Below are 19,186 nucleotides of genomic sequence, written 5' to 3'. Positions count from 1 at the left end.
TGGTTCACAGTCTTTTACCCCATGGGAGCTTTGGGGTATGATACACGTCCAGTGTAACTGCAGCTGTGATGTTGGAGGGTTACAGCGAATGGCACTAGAAATACTTGGATGGAGTCCACTGAGGTGCTCTTTGGGTGCGCTCTTTTTAGCCACCTTGGATGTGCTTGGCCTGACACAAGTTTTGAATCCACTCAAATGGATAGCGGCTGATAAACAACAGAATGTTTTTATGTAGAAAGCATTTGTTTATGGTCTTTTATGACAGACTTTTTCAGTAATTACAGAATTGTAATTCTCACCCATTGTTTAATTTTTTTGAACAAAAATATTCCAACCCAAGACAAACTGTGGATGCTTCAGTGAAATAAATCAGTCTTCTATGTTCTATAATAGTGTGCCAACTATTGTGCCTTTCAGCAAGTGCAGACCAGATTTTACTGCACGTATTGTACCCCATTGATATGATGTGACGTTGTGCATTCTCCTCTTTTAAACCTCCTTGCCAACATCCCGATAGCAAAAGAGGCGTGACAGGTAGCACAACAGCGTCGGGCCTCTAGTCTGACATTTAACATACACGTCGGCAGCACTGCTCAGAGGGGTAGGAGTTCACGGACCTCATTGTCTCTACAAGTTGCAGACACTCTTGGCCACTGTTCTTCTTTAAGTCAGCTGCTAACTGCCGCTAGCTGTTTTTTAAAATCTCCCAGCAGTGGGTCGTACACACAAGACCTCTTCAAAATGTCACACTTGTTCTGTCCATGGTTCTGTCTTGCTGGTTGTCCCTTTAAAACAGGGGATTTGGCTCTGTTACGTCTCCCATTCCACAATCGTACCTTCTATAAATGGACATGGATGATTTAAATGCTTAGGTTAATGCTGTTTTTTGTTTGTGGTCAAAGACAAATTGATGTTTTTTGGATTTTGCCTGTTAGAAGGTGTGATCTTAGACATCTCTTAAACACATGTTTATGGTAATAAACTAAGATAAAACTGTTTGAATTAACAGAGAGGATTTATCCAGATTAGTTGAATGCATATCATTTACCTTCAGAATGTGTGATGTGCTTACACTTGTATTGAAATATTTATCTGTTTTATGGTTGTCAGATTTAAATGAAGAGTTGACAGAGCACGCCTATGTCAATGTGTTGACTCGAGGTGACCTCTCTTCTCTGCGCTGGATTGCCTCCCCACTTCGCCACTTTGTGAGCAGCAACCCCAACGTCAAGCTGTGTCGTGTCTTCTACAGCTCTCTCAACTTCAGAGATATAATGCTGGCCACTGGCAAACTGCCACCAGACGCAATCCCAGGTAGAGAGTGTGTATGAGACACACAACAAGAAGTCTTGCATTCTGGTCTTCGTTCTTATAATCATAGTTACCCATAGCATCTTGTCGGTCACTATTACATTACATTACATTATTATTGTAAACTAGACTATACAGTAGACTACACTCAATTTGAAATAACAGCGGGCAAATTGTACATCAAGACAACTAACTTCTCTGTTTCATTGTACATAATGTAGGTGACCTAGCTCTGCAGCAGTGCATGTTGGGTATGGAGTTTTCTGGTCGTGACCCCACCGGTCAGCGAGTGATGGGACTGCTGCCTGCTAAAGGCCTGGCAACAAGTGTTGATGCTGACAAACGGTTCCTCTGGAAAGTTCCCCACAGCTGGTCAGTGTCACATTTTTAAATGTTAAACACTCAGTACGTTTACATGTCATTAGAGAAAATTGATTTATTGCGTCAGTCCGGAGTTATGCATTTGATGCAAGAAAATACATTATGGTTACGTGGCAGTGATGTACGTAAAACTCCAGTTGCTTACTAGCAAAGACGGAGAAGAGGAATAAATTTGAAAATAATAAATAAAAATAAAATCAAGTAAAATTCACTGCCTGACCTGCTTTAAATTTTAGTTTTTGCTAATATATCTTTTAGGTGTGTATAGGTGGGCATAACACACAGAGAGAGCAAAGCAGATGTTACACAGTATTCCAAAGGTGCTCCCATTATTCCAGCAGCTGAAATCTCATTAGATAATTGTTGAAAGCTGATGTGCATTTGTGTAATCAAGTATTCTCTTTGCCCTCAATGTAAAACTAAGTGATGCACGTGTGTGTGTGTGTGTAGGACACTGGAGCAGGCAGCCTCAGTGCCAGTGGTCTACGCTACAGCCTACTACTCTCTGGTGGTGCGCGGCAGGCTCCGTCCCAGAGAGACGGTTCTCATCCACTCAGGTTCAGGGGGTGTCGGCCAGGCTGCCATCGCCATAGCACTCAGCAAGAAATGTAAAGTCTTCACTACAGTGGGTAAATATTCAACACTCACATTACACACTGTCATAGTGACAGAAAAATAGCTCTGATATGATTTCTTATCCACTGTGGTTTGTTATTTCATATGATTGCCCATCACTACTTGAAGCATTTGCACCAAAATCCACCACCATTTTATGTTTCGTGTCCATCTGTCCATCCATCCTTCTGTCTGTACATCCCATTCTCATGAGCGTGATATCTCAAGCAGGCCTCAAGGGGATTTCTTCAAATTTGGCACAAAACACAGCTGTTTAGATTTTGGTGGTCAAAGTCGTTGTGACCTCACAAAACATGCTTTATGCCATTACTTAAGAATTCTAATACGATAAATGATAAAATGATGATATGTTATATCCAAAAGGTCAAAGGTCAACTTCACTGTGACATCATAATATTCTGCATAAAATATTTTTTTCAGGCCATCGTGTCATCATATCTCAGGAACAGAAGAGGAGACATTTGGTCAGATAGTGAATTGGTGACACTTATCTTGGGTGGCCCCTTGAAACTGTGCTGATTGCATAGATCTTCTGTGTGTGAAGCATCCATGTTTTCACAGACATGGATGGAAACTGTGAAGGCCAGTTCAGACCAAATGAGATGAAACCATTTTAGAGCATTGCAGAGAAAAGTTGCAGTGGTGTGAACTGGCTGCTCTGAGCTCAACTCAAGCCGGCTGATGGTGTCACCTCCAAGTCAGCTGGTCAAATTGTCAGTGGCTCCTTTTAGAACTCAAAGCATGTCACCTGTTTGAACAGCCAATTGGCTTGTAGTGAAGTCTGCTGGTCAAGTCAAAATGTTAGCAGATGGTGTGTTTGCTTGCTGCAGCAGATGCTTTGTCCTCGTTGAGCCCTCTGTTTCCATCCCTGCGGTGTGCTGGTGTCAGACCATGGGCCGCTGCTGCTGCTCACTGTATCTGCCTATGCCCTACACATTCTCACTGACTGATTAATTGGCGCTGGTTATATATATTATTGTGGTGTACATATTATTAATACAGATATCTGAGGCTCATTTCATTGTTTTTTGCCGTTTCATCACTACTACAAATTCAACTGTGGCCACTATCTCACCATCACTATCCTCATACATATTTTAAGAAGCTAGCAATTTTATTCAGTTACAAAATAAACCTGAAAAGCTAAAAATCAGAACTGAAGTACAGAGAGTTACTGCACAGAGATGACACACTCAGTACGTTTACGTGGACAGTTTAATTCCACTTTTAATCGGAATGAAAGGACATTCCGATTAAAAGTGGTCATGTAAACGGTCATTCCGATTGAAAAATGGTCATTCCGATTGAAAGGGGGTGGTTTATTCCGTTTGTCATTCCGAATGAAAGAATTTTGTGTGCATGTATACACTCATTCCTCTTTAAGTTCATTCCGGTCTTTCTGCGCATGCTCGTTTCCTTGCCCTTCTGGCGCGATGACGTATATAGCGCGCATAGCAATGGGCTGCATAGCAACAGGCTGAGATAGAAGAGTCGGACTCGTTGCACTCACCAGTTTCCATTTGCCGCAGCACGGTCTTCTACCTCCCTTCTCCTCCTCAACAGATGAAGCATTAGCAGAACAAGGTTGTTGTCGTACTGCTGCTTCAAGAATATAAGCAAAACGCCCAAAAAAGGCACTAAGAACAGCATCGTCAAGCATTTTGTTATCCGGAGCGAGGACTACAGTGTTTTCTTCCGGTAACCGTAAACACATAACATCCGCCCCGCCCCCTATCCAGTCAGAAACCTTCCCTGCCCCAAACCTTGCGCAGACCTGAATAAAGGCGATTAAACTGATCTCCCGTGTAAACCCTCATTCGGAACAAATATTTCCCATGTAAACTACCTGGAAAAACTTTAATTCCGAATGATTTCATTCAGATTTATTTCATTCCGAATGAGAAGCCATCATATAACCATAGCCAGTGTCTCATCTAGTTGCATTGGTGTGAACCGGCAGGTTTTCACAACGTAGCAGAACAGAGCATTGCAACTAGTTGCCTGTTTGGTCTCGTCTCGTCTTGACTGGTGCGCAGAGGCATACAGCCATGGGATGGTTTCCTCATCATTTTTTTTTTTCTCATGATTATGATATGGTAAATGTACTGCATTTATATAGTTCTTTACAACATAAGCCAGCATTCACTTATTCACACAGACATTCATACACTGGTGGTTGAGGCTACTATGCACTGTGCCACCTGGTCATTAGGATTTGATTTGATTTGATTTCGATTTATTTATTAGCACATGAGAGAAAAAATATCAAACAGCACAATGAAAGAGTAGAAGAAAGACATACAATATATAGAATAGATACAACATATCACAAATGTGCAGGCGGAACCCAAAAAAACCCCTAAAGGCTTGTCAAGTGGTCCTCCTAGAGACAGACATTCAACATAAAAATAATATGTACAGTAATGTAAAAAAAAAACATCATAAAAACAGTAAAGAAAATAATCTCAAAGTATGTAGTGATGTAGTGGAAGCAGGTGGTTATGCGTTGCTCAACTGGGCCAATAAAAAATGGGTTATTTGCTTCTTGAAAGAGTTTATACTTGTGCAGGTTCTAATGTGGACTGGTAGCATGTTCCAAAAGTGGGGACCTCTGAATCTAATTGAGAACTGAGAGAAAGTAGACCTGAAAAGGGTAGGATTAAGATTATTTGCTGACCTTGTGTTGAAGTGATGAATTTGGGAATTGAACTGAAATACAGAATGGAAACAGATTGGAAGTAACTTGTGTCAAACAAAAATACATATTTGAAAAATATTTACAGCAGAGATGGGAAGAATGCTCAGGGATTGAAACAATGGGGTGGATTTAGTGAATCTGTTGGAAAATGTTGCCATTTTGATAAATCATTTTTGTAAGGTAAGGATACAGTTGAGGTTGCTCTTGAAAGTGCTTGCCCAAGTAATATTACAGTATGAAATGAAAGGATAAATCATAGTATAATATAAATTGATGAGGACTTTTCTAGACAGTAAATGGTGTATTCTTCTGATAACTCCAATATTTTTTTTGCAATCTTGTTTGAAATGAAGGTAATATGACTTTTCCAAGTGAGATTGTCATCAATAAGAATACCTAGAAATTTAGTTACAGTGACCCTTTCCAAGATGTTACTGTCAATATAAACATTAGGAAGAGTGTTTGTTGCTTGTTGATTTCTAGGGGTAATAACATGTATGAGCTTTTCTTTATATTAAGTGACAATTTGTTTGCCTTGAACCAGGTGTCAACTTTGCGCAATTCAGTGTTAATTTCTAATATTAATTTGGGTCCATTCTTACCAGATAAAAAAATATTGGAGTCATCTGCAGAGAGAATAAAAGATGTTTTTGATGATGTCATGTATAGATCATTCACATAAATAAGAAACAGTAACAGGCCCAAAATCGATCGTTGGGGAACACCACAAGAAATTGACTTAAAATCAGATGAGGTACTGTTCCAAGAAACAAACTGCATTCTATCAGACAAATAGCCTTTGAACCATGAAAGATTTGAACTGCATAAACCATAGAGAGAAAGTTTCTGCAATAAAATGGCATGATTGACAGTATCAAATGCCTTCGATAGGTCGACAAATACTCCAAGTATTATTTCTTTATTATCAGTAGCCTTGGTGATGTTATCTACAAGTCGGGTGAGGGCCATAGAGGTGGAATGTTTCTCTCTGAACCCATACTGATGATGGTATAGAATATTATTGTCGTTTTATTTATACAAACGATTATAAACTAGTTTTTCTAATACTTTAGAAAAACATGGTAGGATGGATATCGGTCTATAATTGGAGAATAAAGAGGGATCATCAGCTTTAAAAAGAGGAATGGCTTTAGCCCATTTAAATTGTGCAGGAAATACACCGGTTTCAAGGGAGAGATTGAATATATGAAGGAGAGGTTTGGCGATTAATGAAAGGCTTATTTTGAGTATTGAGGATTTCAATTCATCATGACCTGGTGCAGATAGTTTCATTTTGTTAACAACAACAGTGAGCTCAATCTCAGTGATGGGACAAAATGCAAAAGTAGAAGAGGGGGACTTAATCCCAGAGATAGACAGTGGGGTCTGTGGTAAATTGTCTGTGAATGAAGGACCGATAGAGACAAAGAAATTATTGAATTCATTGGCTATTTCAATAGAATCTGAGAAAGCTTTATTAACTCCTTTGAATTGCCTTGGTACGATCCTGTCAGTCTTTTTATGAATAATGAATATGAATTAATAGTCCTCCATGTGTTTTTCATATTATTCTAAGACCCAGTGAATTTAGATTCATAAAACTTACGTTTTGATATTCTCAGCAGGTGATTCAGTTTATTTCTGTAAGTTGTATATCAATTCAAAAATAATGGAGTGGGACTGGTGAGATACTCACAGTAGAGTTTATGCTTTTTGGCAATGGAGCGTTTCAGACCATTGGTTAACCAGGATTTACTTGGATTAGGTGATTTATTTTTAGTTCTTTGAAGTGGAAAAGCATCATCAAAGATCTTAAAATATATAGCATGGAAGATATCATAAGCCATTTGAGTATCATTTTTAGACTCAACAGCAGACCAAGTAGCAGTGGATAATTTATCATTGAACCTACTCATATTGCTATTGTTAAAATTACAAAGGAAGACCTCACTAGTCCTGGTAGAAGAATTTGATTTCCCACTTGTGGGCACAAGATAAAAACACAGGAAGATGGTCAGATAAGTCGCAGAACAAAATGCCAGGTATCCCAGCAACACAATGACTGTGTTTACAAGGTCTTTAGTATCCCAGTTTTGATTGGGTTTTTTAAGTATCCTGTTTTTGTGTTTGTGCATGTAAACACCATATCCCGAATTCAGAAACCGGGTTATGCCCTTTTCCCAGTTTCAAGAAACCCGGTTTTGCCACTCCGATAGAAGCCGGGATACTGGAGCATGTATACGCCTTATCCCGGTTTCATGAATGATTCAACTGTGTCACACAGCCGGCTGAAGGATGCCCTACTCATTCTGAAGTTTTCTCTCTACTCTGAAACTGTAAACTCCATGAGAACGATCCTATCCCACCAGTCACAGCTACGTATTTTCATCCACTGTTGCCTTGTACTGCGTGGTGGCAGTGACAGCCGAATACTAGAGCTTGAGATTCTCTGCGCGAGCCCGAGCCCGGCCTAATAATGTCAAAATATTATTTACAGACTGACTATTAAACAGACTATTTAACAGACGATCACTGCTGCCACGATCACTGGAAAGTCTGGGTGAGAGGCTTCCACAGAGGAGCGCCCAGTTTGCACCAGCTTTAAACACGTTATTTACTTCACTCAAACTGCGTGTGGCTATTAGCGCTGGTGTTAGTGAATTAGACCTTGTTTATCAGTGAGAATCATTTGCATAGAAATGTCCAATTTCTTTTACAATATTTATTCACAGCCCTTCACCACCTGGATCCTAAAATAAACACCTGTTTTATTACATAATCATGCTTCCATGTTGCGCCATTCATTAAGATCCTATGTTTCTGTCATTCAAATAACAAGACTTGTGGTTTAATACTCTTAATTATAACAGCCAATTTATTGAAAAATGTCGGGTTTAAATCGGGCTCGGGTCCATAATTACAGTTAATTGGACGGGCCGGGCCGGTCCCGGACATAACGTGCACAACGTGCATAACGGGCTGGATTTTTTGGGCCCGATCTAAGCTCTACCAAATACCTATCAAAGTTGGTGACGTATTCAATATTTGTTGTCGCTCTCTCCTCCCATTGCTGAAGATGAAGTGGATGAGCCATAGCTGTAATGCAACGTGAGTGTTTACTAATGCTAAGCCCACTAGAAGCCACAGAGGTGTCATTTTTGTCTTACTTCTAAATATAATAAATATATCACATTTCCGCTCAATCTGTTGTAAACAAAAGACGTAAAAGATGTAACACACGCCTGCGCAGATAGGATGCAGTGATCAGAAAACGGGTTACTGGTATTTATCATGTATACAGGGATATGAATAACCGGGTTTCTCTGTGTTCCATATAAACATCATATCCCGGATATGCTCAAAACCGGGATAAGCCTCAAAACCGGGATACTAAAGACCTTGTAAACACAGTCATTAGGAATTAGTAAATATATTGTTAATCAGTGTTTCATTTGAAGCAGTGATTCTTGTAGCTCTTGTTATGAGGGAGAAGAAGGATGCGGCATTAAGATGGTTAATAAATTGAGGTGACTGATTGTTTAGGAGATTAATGTGAAAGTCACCCATAATATAGCAAATCTTTTTTTCATGGGTGATCTTTCTGAGGGTAGTATAAAAGCTGTCAATAAAGCGATTGATATTAGAATCAGGTGGTCTATAAATACAGCCAATAATAACAACCTTGTTAGAGAAAGGCTCAACAAGCTCTAGAAAAACAGCCTCAGCTTTATCTCCCATAAGAGTAACAAGATCATTTCGAAGGGAGGATTTAATGCTCTCCTTCACAAAGACAGACACACCTCCTCCACAACACACAGGTCTAAAACAGGGATAGTGGTTATAATTGCTCATAGAAAACATAGACACTTTTTGGCTATTCAGCCATGTTTCGGACAAACCTATAACTGAAAAATCAATTGGCAGCATACCAAGATAGTCAATAAGATTGTCAAAATGTTTAGGTAAACTACGAGTATTAAGGTGAAACAAAGAGAAACAATTGTCATTAGCAATCTTTTTATCCACACAGGGAGACTTTAAGGAGTCCTCAGAAAAATAAGGACAGGATAAAGGACCTTGTTTGAAAACATTGAAGTTTGCATCAGGGTCAGCATCTGAGAAAGGAAGAAAATATTTATCTTCATGAGAGCAGCCAATACTTGTAGACTCGGAGGCTCGGAGTGAAGTGTCCAAGTCCATAAAATAAAAAATAAAATAAAAGACAGAAAGAAGTAAATTCAAATCTAGTTAGGCCGTGCCTCCTTCATGGATGGAGCAGTGCGGGGGGGATGCACAACCAGCTGGTTGTATTTCAGGTAGGCTACTTTTCCTTGGTTACGTGCCTCTCTGAGCTGGGGTAGAAGCTCTTTCCTTCTAAGCCGAACCTTTTCTGAGAAGTCCTCATTGATATAGAACTTGGTACCCTTCAGGTATTTGGCTCTTTTTAGAATCTCCTCTTTGTCTTTGAACCGCAGAAGTTTCACCACAACAGATCTAGGTAGGCCTTCAGCATCAAACTTACGCATCCTGTGGGCTCTCTCTAACTCAATGTTTCAGTTTTGGAATCAGGGATGCCATCAAATAGTAGGTTGTTGCATCTGGTTTGGTTTTCTAAATAGTCACTTTTAGATGATAGGTTATCTAGAGAAGATTGAATACTAACCAGATCCTTACTCACTGTTTTATGGCAGCCCAGAGAGGTTTGATATCCAATCTTTAGATCCTTAAGTTCAGCTTGAGAAAATTCCAGACTTTGAGTAATCCTGCCAACATCACTGCTCAAACTGATCAATCATTTGTTGGTGGTGTCAAGGATCATCAGGAGCAGGGATCATTCAAATGCATACTCACACACTGATAGTGCAAACATCAGGAGCAATTAGGGGTTCAGTATCTTGCCCAAGGATACTTTGACATGTAGACTGCAGGACCCAGAGATCTAACCATCAACCTTCTGATGAGTGCATGACCACTTTACCTTCTAAACCACAAATGCCCCTTAAATATATATGTAGATATTATGTTATTATGTTACCTACTAAGTGTGCCTTTGTGTATTATGTGTTACTAAGTCATACTTATAGTTATGAGATAGTATCTCATAAAAACTCTCTTTAACCCTAACCCTTCCGTCTCTAGGCTCAGCGGAGAAGCGGGCCTACCTACAGGAGAGGTTCCCCCAGCTCTCAGCAGAGTCCTTCGCTAACTCCAGAGACACCTCATTTGAACAGCATGTCCTGTTCCACACAAAGGGCAAAGGTCAGACACGTCTTTCTGTAGTAACAAACTGTGTTCCACATATCATGCCTCACACAAGATTTCTAAAAGAACAGCTACCTCTTCGAAACAGCAGCTTTGCAATGCTTTTGAGCTTTGAAAGGAGCAACTGGGTTTGTTGAACAATCAATGACTCGATTGCACTTAAAGATCACAGTGTCACTGCACAAACTACGCTTTTTTTGTGATAGGCATAATAGTGTATTTTGAGTGTATGTGTGTGTTTTAGGTGTGGATGTGGTGCTGAACTCTCTGGCTGAGGAGAAGTTGCAGGCTAGCATTCGCTGCCTAGCCAGACACGGACGATTCCTGGAAATCGGCAAATACGACCTGTCCAACAACTCCCCACTGGGTCAGTAGGAAGCTTCAGGCTCATACACTCAGGCTTTAAGTGTCAGTCACTCCTTTCATTTCAGAAATACCCTTACAAATATATAAATAACATATAATTTATGATATATGAAAGTAAGTTACTACATGTTCCTATAAATAACAGAGGGAATTAGAATTGAGTAAATGTTATGTCTTTTACCTCTTAATGATAACTTCAAACAAGGAATAGCAGAGAAGTTGCTTGCTGCGATCATTTACAGGTAATATTCTAGGTGATCTTAAAGATATACTGTGTCTGTTACAGTTTGTAAACACACTCACCAGTAGAAGTCAAAGCAAAAGTCAAAGCTAGATTCACTTTTGTTTGATGTTTCGCCTCACTATATTTGAGGGTTTCTTTTTGGCACTGTGTCTCTTGAATCCCTGCTGCTTACAATTTGGCACCTGGTTGCTACCTTTTAATAAAGCCTCAAGCTCACCTGAGAGCTGTCCATAAATGTCCCCAACACAGAGAATAAGAAAATTAGGCAGAGGGCACATGAGTGCAGATTGTTGGAGGTGTGGTTAGGGTTCAGAATGGTCAGCACTGAGTTACACTGCATCTTCATGTTGTTGTGATTTCTCCAGGCATGGCTCTGTTCCTGAAGAATGTGGCATTCCATGGCATCCTGTTGGACGCTCTCTTTGAAGTGGGCAACCAGGAGTGGGAGGAAGTGTCCCAGCTACTGAAGGAAGGCATTATGGGAGGTGTGGTTCAGCCTCTAAGGACCACAGTGTTCGAGAGGGACCAAGTGGAGGAAGCGTTCAGATACATGGCTCAGGGCAAGCACATTGGCAAGGTCCTCCTGCAGGTCAGTTTCACAATTCAGCTTCACACTTTGATATGACTGTGACAGAACTATAGATTGTTCAGAATTGAGCAACCTGTCATGATGTATTAGAAAGAGAATACAGAAGAACTTCATACGTTAAGTCCATGTTAAAAAAATAACTAGATGTCATATGTATGAACTGTAAGTACATGTTGGAATAAATACTTTCCACCCCAGCTTCTGGTGAAATTGTTATGTGTTGTTATGTGACTATGACTGGAAATTACTACACTACAGCAAGTATACTCCTAAAGGTTCTTCTCTTCACACAGGTCTGTCATGAGGAGAGGGATTCAGCAGTCCAAACTGCCTCTGCCCCTTTGTCTTTTCCAGCTATCTGTCGCACCTTCTGTCTCCCCTCTCACTCTTACATCATCACTGGTGGACTGGGGGGCTTTGGTCTGGAACTTGCGCAGTGGCTGACAGAGAGAGGAGCCCGCAAACTGGTGCTGACCTCCAGATCAGGCATTAGAAATGGTAAGGCTCATGACTCTAAGCAGCTGAAGGTGCAGCTCAGTTACATTGGCCTGAAATGAATGATGTCACATACAAACAACACTAATATTGTTAGGAAACAGGAACTCATATAAAGGGAGAAAAGCAAACCTTTCCCAGTATGATATGACGTGCACTGTTTGCTGTTATAAAAGCAGTGCAAATCACAGTCTTGGCTTCATGCTTTTTCATTTCCATTACCACATTATTGTAGTACAGTTTCCAAAGGATGTAAATGACTGTAGACACCTCTGTGACACGCAGGGCTGGACTGGGACAAAAAAATGGCCCTGGCATTTTTGGCCATGGCAGCCCACTATGATTGGTGAAATGCCATACTCACATACTGCGCTGTTACCAAAATTAAAATATATCTCAGTAGTACCCTAACTGCCCTGGAAGAGAATACCAAGGCTAGAAAATCAGTGTGCTCATTCACTTCTCATATACATCCTGGTGGTAGTAGATGGCCACGGAGTACACAATGCCTATACTTTGGTGAAAGCACTTGCCAAAGAAACTCTACAAGATTGATCATTTCAGTTTTTAATAAAATGTGTGCAAGTACAAATAAGATACATTAATCATCAATACCACACCACCATGTAAAATCAAGACTTCCTCAAAATGGCACCTTAATCCTTTAAGACCTGGAGCGACATCACTTTTCTCGTATGTATATATATATTTAAGTCCCTGGGCCCTCCTCCGAGAACTGTCACCTTATCGTGGTGGAGGAGTTTGAGTGCCCTAATGACCCTAGGAGCTATGCTGTCGGGGGCATTTTGCCCCTGGTAGAGTTTCCCATGGCAGATTGGTTCTGGGCGAAGGGTCAGACGAAGAACGGTTCAAAAGACCCTTCATGATGGTTACAAACAAGGACACGTGTACCCAGCCCGGAGAGTTACCGGGGCCCTGTCCTGGAGCCAGGCCTGCGGTTGGGGCCCATGGGTGAGCGCCTGGTGGTCGGGCCTTCGCCCATGGGGTCCGCCAGGCCCAGCCTGAACCGGCTACATGGGCTCATCCCCCCACCACCCGCAGAGGGATCCAGAAGGGTTCGGTGCAGTGTGGATTGGGCAGCAGACCAAGGCGGGGGCCTTGGCGGTCCGATCCTCGATTACAGAAGTTGGCTCTTGGGACATGGAATGTCACCTCTCTAGTGGGGAAGGAGCCGGAGCTTGTGGAAGAGGTTGAGCGCTACTGGCTAGATATAGTCGGTCTCACCTCGACACATAGTTCCTGCTCTGGAACCCTAGTCCTTGAGAGGGGTTGGACTCTCTCCTTCACTGGAGTTGCTCCGGGTGAGAGGCGGAGGGCTGTAGTGGGCTTTCTGATAGCCCCCAGACTCTCTGCCTGTACGTTGGGGTTTACCCCGGTAGACGAAAGGGTTGCTTCCCTGTGCCTTTGGGTCGGGGAACGGGTCCTGACTGTTGTCTGTGCTTATGCTCCGAACAACAGTTCAGAGTACCCACCCTTTTTGGAGTCCCTGGGACAGGTGCTGGACAGTGCCCCAACCGGGGACTCCATTGTTCTGCTGGGGGACTTCAACGCTCACGTGGGCAATGACAGCGGGACCTGGAGGGGCGTGATTGGGAGGAACGGCCTGCCCGATCTGAACCCGAGTAGTGTTCAGTTATTGGACTTCTGTGCGGGTCGCAGTTTGGCCATAACTAACACCATGTTCAAACATAAGGATGTCCATCGGTGCACGTGGCACCAGAACAGCCTAGGTCGCAGGTCAATGATCGACTCTGTAGTCGTATCATTTGACCTGCGGCCATATGTTCTGGATACTCGGGTGAAGAGAGGAGCAGAGCTGTCAACTGATCACCACCTGGTAGTGAGTTGGATCAGATGGTGGGGGACAACGCCGCGCAGACCTGGCAGGCCCAAACGAACAGTGAGGGTCTGCTGGGAACACCTGGCGGAAGAACCTGTCCAGATGATCTTCAACTCCCACCTCCGGGAGAGCTTCGACCGCGTCCCAAGGGCAGAGGGGGACATTGAGTCCGAATGGGCCTTGGTCCGCTCTGCCATTGTCAAGGCGGCGGTTGTGAGCTGTGGCCGCAAGGCCGCTGGGGGCCAGTCGCGGTGGTAATCGCCGTCAGGCTGAAGAAGGAGGCCTACAGGGCATGGTTGGTCTGTGGGTCTCCAGAAGCAGCTGACGGGTACCGGCGGGCCAAGCGGAGCGCAGCGGTGGCAGTCATGGAGGCAAAAACTCGGGCGTGGGAGGAGTTTGGTGAGGCCATGGAGGAAGACTATCGATCGGCTCCAAAGAGGTTCTGGCAAACCATCCGGCGCCTCAGGGGGGGAGGCGGCAACTTGCTCACACTGTTTACAGTGGGGGCGGGGAGCGGGGACGTCAACTGGGGACATTGTCGGGCGGTGGAAGGAATACTTTGAGGAGCTCCTCAATCCCACCAACACGTCCAGTGAGGAAACAGAGACGGGGGTCTCAAGGGTGGGTCGTCCAATTTCTGGGGCAGAAGTTGCTGAGGTAGTGAAACAACTCCGAGGTGGCGGAGCCCCGGGGGTGGATGAGATTCGTCCTGGATATCTCAAGGCTCTGGGTGTTGTAGGGCTGTCCTGGCTGACACGCCTCTGCAACATTGCGTGGACATCGGGGGCAGTGCCTCTGGAGTGGCAGACCGGGGTGGTGGTCCCCATTTTCAAGAAAGGGGACCAGAGGGTGTGTTCCAACTACAGGGGGATCACACTCCTCAGCCTACCCGGTAAGGTCTACTCCAGGGTGCTGGAGAAGAGGGTCCGGTCGATAGTTGAACCTCAGATTGAGGAGGAGCAATGTGGTTTTCGTCCCGGACGCGGAACCGTGGACCACCTCTTTACCCTCACCAGGGTGCTGGAGGGGGCATGGGAGTTTGCCCAACCAGTCCACATGTGTTTTGTGGATTTGGAGAAGGCTTACGACCGTGTCCCCAGGGGCATCCTGTGGGGGGTGCTCCGGGAGTATGGGGTTGGTGGCCCCTTGCTAAGGGCCATCCAGTCCCTGTACTGAAGGAGCATGAGTCTGGTTCGCGTGGCTGGCAGTAAGTTGGACCTGTTCCCGGTGAGGGTTGGACTCCGCCAGGGCTGCCCTTTGTCACCGGTTCTGTTCATAACTTTTATGGACAGAATTTCTAGGCGCAGCCGAGTGGTGGAGGGTGTCAGGTTCGGTGATGGGAGGATCTCGTCCCTGCTTTTTGCGGATGACATGGTCCTCCTCGCTCCATCGAACAGTGACCTCCAGCTCTCGCTGGGGCGGTTCGCAGCCGAGTGTGAAGTGGCTGGGATGAGAATCAGCAGCTCCAAGTCTGAGGCCATGGTCCTCAGCCAGAAAAGGGTGGATTGCCCACTCCAGGTCAGGGGGGAGGTCCTTCCTCAGGTGGAGGAGTTTAAGTATCTTGGGATCTTGTTCACCTGAGGGTGAGGGTAGGATGGAGCGGGAGATTGACAGGCGGATTGGGGCGGCGTCAGCAGTGATGCAGGCGCTTAACCAGTCCGTTGTGGTGAAGAGGGAGCTTAGCCAGAAAGCGAAGCTCTCAATTTACCGGTTGATCTACGTTCCAACCCTCACCTATGGTCACGAGCTCTGGGTAGTGACCGAAAGAATGAGATCGCGAATACAAGCGGCCGAAATGAGTTTCCTCCGCAGGGTGGCTGGGCTCAGCCTTAGGGATAGGGTGAGGAGCTCAGACATCCGGGAGGGACTCGGAGTAGAGCCGCTGCTCCTCCACATCGAGAGGAGCCAGTTGAGGTGGTTCAGGCATTTGGTAAGGATGCCTTCCGGACGCCTCCCTTGGGAGGTGTTTCGGGCATGTCCAACCGGGAGGAGACCTCGGGGCCGCCCCAGAACACGCTGGAGGGACTACATCACCCGGCTGGCCTGGGAACGCCTCGGGGTTCCCGCGGAAGAGCTGACGGAAGTGGCTGGGGAGAGGACTGTCTGGGCTTCTTTGCTGAGGCTGCTGCCCCCGCGACCTGGACCCAGATAAGCAGAGGATGACGAGTACGAGTACGAGTCCCTGGGCCATATCTTTCTGTCCCTCCTCCTCCTCCTCCTCCTCTGAATCATCTCCACCAGCAGCCACCTCTTCTCCTGAACTACTCTCTTGCAGGTCCACATTTATGTTTGGTGTGAGGGGATGTACTGCACACCAGATCTTACAGCAAACATGTCAGATATTTTCGCGCATTTGGCAGCATCTGCCTGGAGATTCTTGTGCCTTTTATCCCGTAGCTTCTCTGCACCTCCCTTGCACTTTGGTGGTTTATCCATCAGTGCATGTTAGTAGGCTACGCACTCCACCACTGTGCCCAAGGCCCTAGGCGTGGTTGTTAAAAAATATCTACATAATTATATTAAGTAAATTACTATTGTGCCGGCCCAAAATATGCCAACGGCCCACCGGGCATTGCCTGGTATGCCCTATGGCCAATCCAGCCCTGCACACAGGCCTTTATTGTGTTGAGCTTACCACACAAACACTATACCTGTCTCCTTGAGGAATGTTATAGAGGCCCTTAAAAGTTCAAATAAGTAAACTAGTGCTCTGGATTTGTCGTTTTGTAACGCCTCCGCACTGGCAATATCTGTGGCTGTAAGCATTATGTTTTCAGGTTGTCAGGTCTGTCCCATTCTTGTGAACGGGATATCTCAAGAACACCTCAAGGGAATTCCTTCAAATTTGACTCAAACGTCCACTTGAACTGAAGAATAAATTGATTAAAATTTGGTGGTCTGAGGTCAAGGTCACTGTGACCTCACAAAACATGTTTTATGGCCATAACTCAATAAGTCTTCAATATAAGTCTCTAATTATGACAAAACTGTACACAAATGTCTAATCGGATAAAATGATTAAGTGATGACATTTTATATCCAAAAGGTCAAAGGTCAGTTTCACTGTGACATCATAATCTGCATTACTCAATGTCATATCTCAGGAACAGCAGGGGAGACATTTGGTCAAACTGAATTGATGACACTCATTTTGGGTGTCCACCCTGAAACTATGATGATTGTATAGATCTTCTGTGCTGTCAGGGGGAAGATGTGTGTGAAGCATCCATGTTTTCACAGGAGGCATATAATCGTGGGGCGGTAATTCTAGTTAATGAGGCAGTACTAGCAGTACTTTTGCTTCTAATGCAGTCCTGTTGAATAGTATAATACATCTCTACTCTTCATGAGCAATCTCTTCTACAGTAATCAAATGTCACATTTAGGCTAAACAATATTTTGTTATGCACACAGAATATGTCAGTAAAGTTCTGGTAAACCCTAATAATGTCAACCTGCACAGCTTATTAGTAAACTCCACCTTTTAAGTCTTGTTAACACTAGCTTCACACATCCCGCCACCAGCCTGTCTACCAGCACATATCGGTGTACCGCCTAGAGAGGTGTAGGTGTCTTTTCACCTGCAGTTAGGGGCCTAACCTGGGTGGCATACCACAAAGAATGTTTATGGGATCCCTTGGATTTTTTTAACCAGCTACCATGTCCTGTGTTTGTGGCCTGTTATAGAGTATGTAATAACTTCCGGTAGATGTTTGATAGTGGATGCTCCAGAACAAACATTAATATCATAAAATCTGTACACAATACAAACCTGTACAAACTGAAACCACATGACGGTAATTTGGTTCTTGGCACTGCTGTAACTACTTTTACTTTGAAACTGTTGTTAGGTTACCAGGCGAAGCGAGTGCGTGAATGGCAGAGTCAGGGTGTGGAGGTACTGGTGTCGACCAATGACGTCAGCACACTGGAGGGAACGGAGCATCTCCTCACCGAAGCCTCTGCATTGGGCCCAGTGGATGGTGTCTTCCACCTAGCCATGGTAACACAACAAGCCACCTCATCATCATTCCCCTTAGCTCTGTCTGCTTCTCCTTTTCACACCACCAGAGGCATTTTAAATCAGAAATCAAAACATGCCTGTTGGGAATGGCCCAATTTTTGGCCTCCAGTATTGCTGCTTGCAGTTTTCTCTAAAAGCCATTCATCCAAACAACTTCACACTCAGCACTGCACTTCCTTTGGTCCTGAGAAATACACCTGCCATGAAATACTTGCATCCCCAGGCAATGCTAGAGTATATGCGTCACTTGGGTACAGAAGCTTAAACAAACATTTTACATTATGTCAAAGCCTGGCTGCTTTAGGGAAGACAAGCATTCATTTGGAAAGTTACATCACAGATGCTTGAGTTTGCTCCAGTGTAACATCTCGGTCTCTCTTCCTTCATTTGTTCTCAAATGTACAGCAGCGAGTGCTGAAGAGTGAACTGTACCCAGCATGCTGTCCAGTTATGTTAAATTAATAGTTAATTTTTAAGTCAATAGGGGTCCTCTCTCAAAACATGACACAGTGTGAACTTCTGGTAGTAGTAACCCAATACTAATTAATATGCTGTGTACATCTTGAGCTCGCAGTCATCAACGCACATGCTTTAGTCCTCAGCAACACACCATCCAAATGTGAAGTTCATTGGATGAATGGTCTTCAAGAAAATCAAAATCACTCCCTCCATTTTAGTTAGATATAACAACAATTTTGACATCCTCAGCACTCAAAAATCCATGTTCAACTCTAATATCAAATAGAATACTGCAGAAAAATGTAACATCTGCTAGTAGCAACAGTCATTACACACAGTTGCTATGTAGCCCAGCGTTGCTAGGGATGCTGCCCTGCAACACTGCAGCTGTCAAACAACTTCAGAGGGAAAAAACAAACAGAAGTGGCTGATTTTAACGGATGCCACTGAAGAAAAAGAATACCTACGGACTTTCTCTGCCAAAAACAAAAGAAGACGGATTTGAATACACACTCGGCAGTCATGCTTAATGACATTTTACGCGAGTTTTATGCCTCGGTTCAGTCCACTAAGCCTGGGTGAGTACAAAACTTTCACCAAAAGTTGTCGAATCCGGTCGGTTTTAATGCACTTCGCAGAGGCAGACAACATTATTTCTTTAACTGATAATTCGGGGTTCTATTCCCCTGTCAGGAGTTATTTTCCCAGTATTCACCTGCTCATTATACATTATCCCTTACGTATTATTCAGTCTTGTTTATCCTGTCTTCAAATAGTCCAAAATGGAGCAGCAGGAGTTTTAACAAGGTCAAAGAAGAGGGAGCACATTACCCCCATTCCTGCCTCCCTACACTGGCTGC

General features: G+C 43.9%; 1 protein-coding gene across 1 annotated transcript in view; it reads left to right on the top strand.

The window, feature by feature from the left end:
• Nucleotides 1–19,186, top strand: part of fasn (fatty acid synthase) — a 96,386-nt gene that overhangs the window by 66,846 nt on the left and 10,354 nt on the right. Inside the window, exons 27-34 of the mRNA XM_049563855.1 lie at nucleotides 1,111–1,314; nucleotides 1,533–1,683; nucleotides 2,143–2,321; nucleotides 10,166–10,285; nucleotides 10,533–10,655; nucleotides 11,264–11,487; nucleotides 11,781–11,985; nucleotides 17,695–17,846. Of these exons, the coding sequence (XP_049419812.1) occupies nucleotides 1,111–1,314; nucleotides 1,533–1,683; nucleotides 2,143–2,321; nucleotides 10,166–10,285; nucleotides 10,533–10,655; nucleotides 11,264–11,487; nucleotides 11,781–11,985; nucleotides 17,695–17,846 (1,358 nt within the window). The remainder of the gene's footprint in view (nucleotides 1–1,110; nucleotides 1,315–1,532; nucleotides 1,684–2,142; nucleotides 2,322–10,165; nucleotides 10,286–10,532; nucleotides 10,656–11,263; nucleotides 11,488–11,780; nucleotides 11,986–17,694; nucleotides 17,847–19,186) is intronic.

Source organism: Epinephelus fuscoguttatus, linkage group LG20 (assembly GCF_011397635.1).
Source record: "Epinephelus fuscoguttatus linkage group LG20, E.fuscoguttatus.final_Chr_v1".
NCBI lineage: Eukaryota > Metazoa > Chordata > Actinopteri > Perciformes > Serranidae > Epinephelus > Epinephelus fuscoguttatus.
The sequence above is the reverse complement of the archived record's forward strand: the minus strand, read 5'-3'. Positions and strand labels throughout refer to the sequence as shown.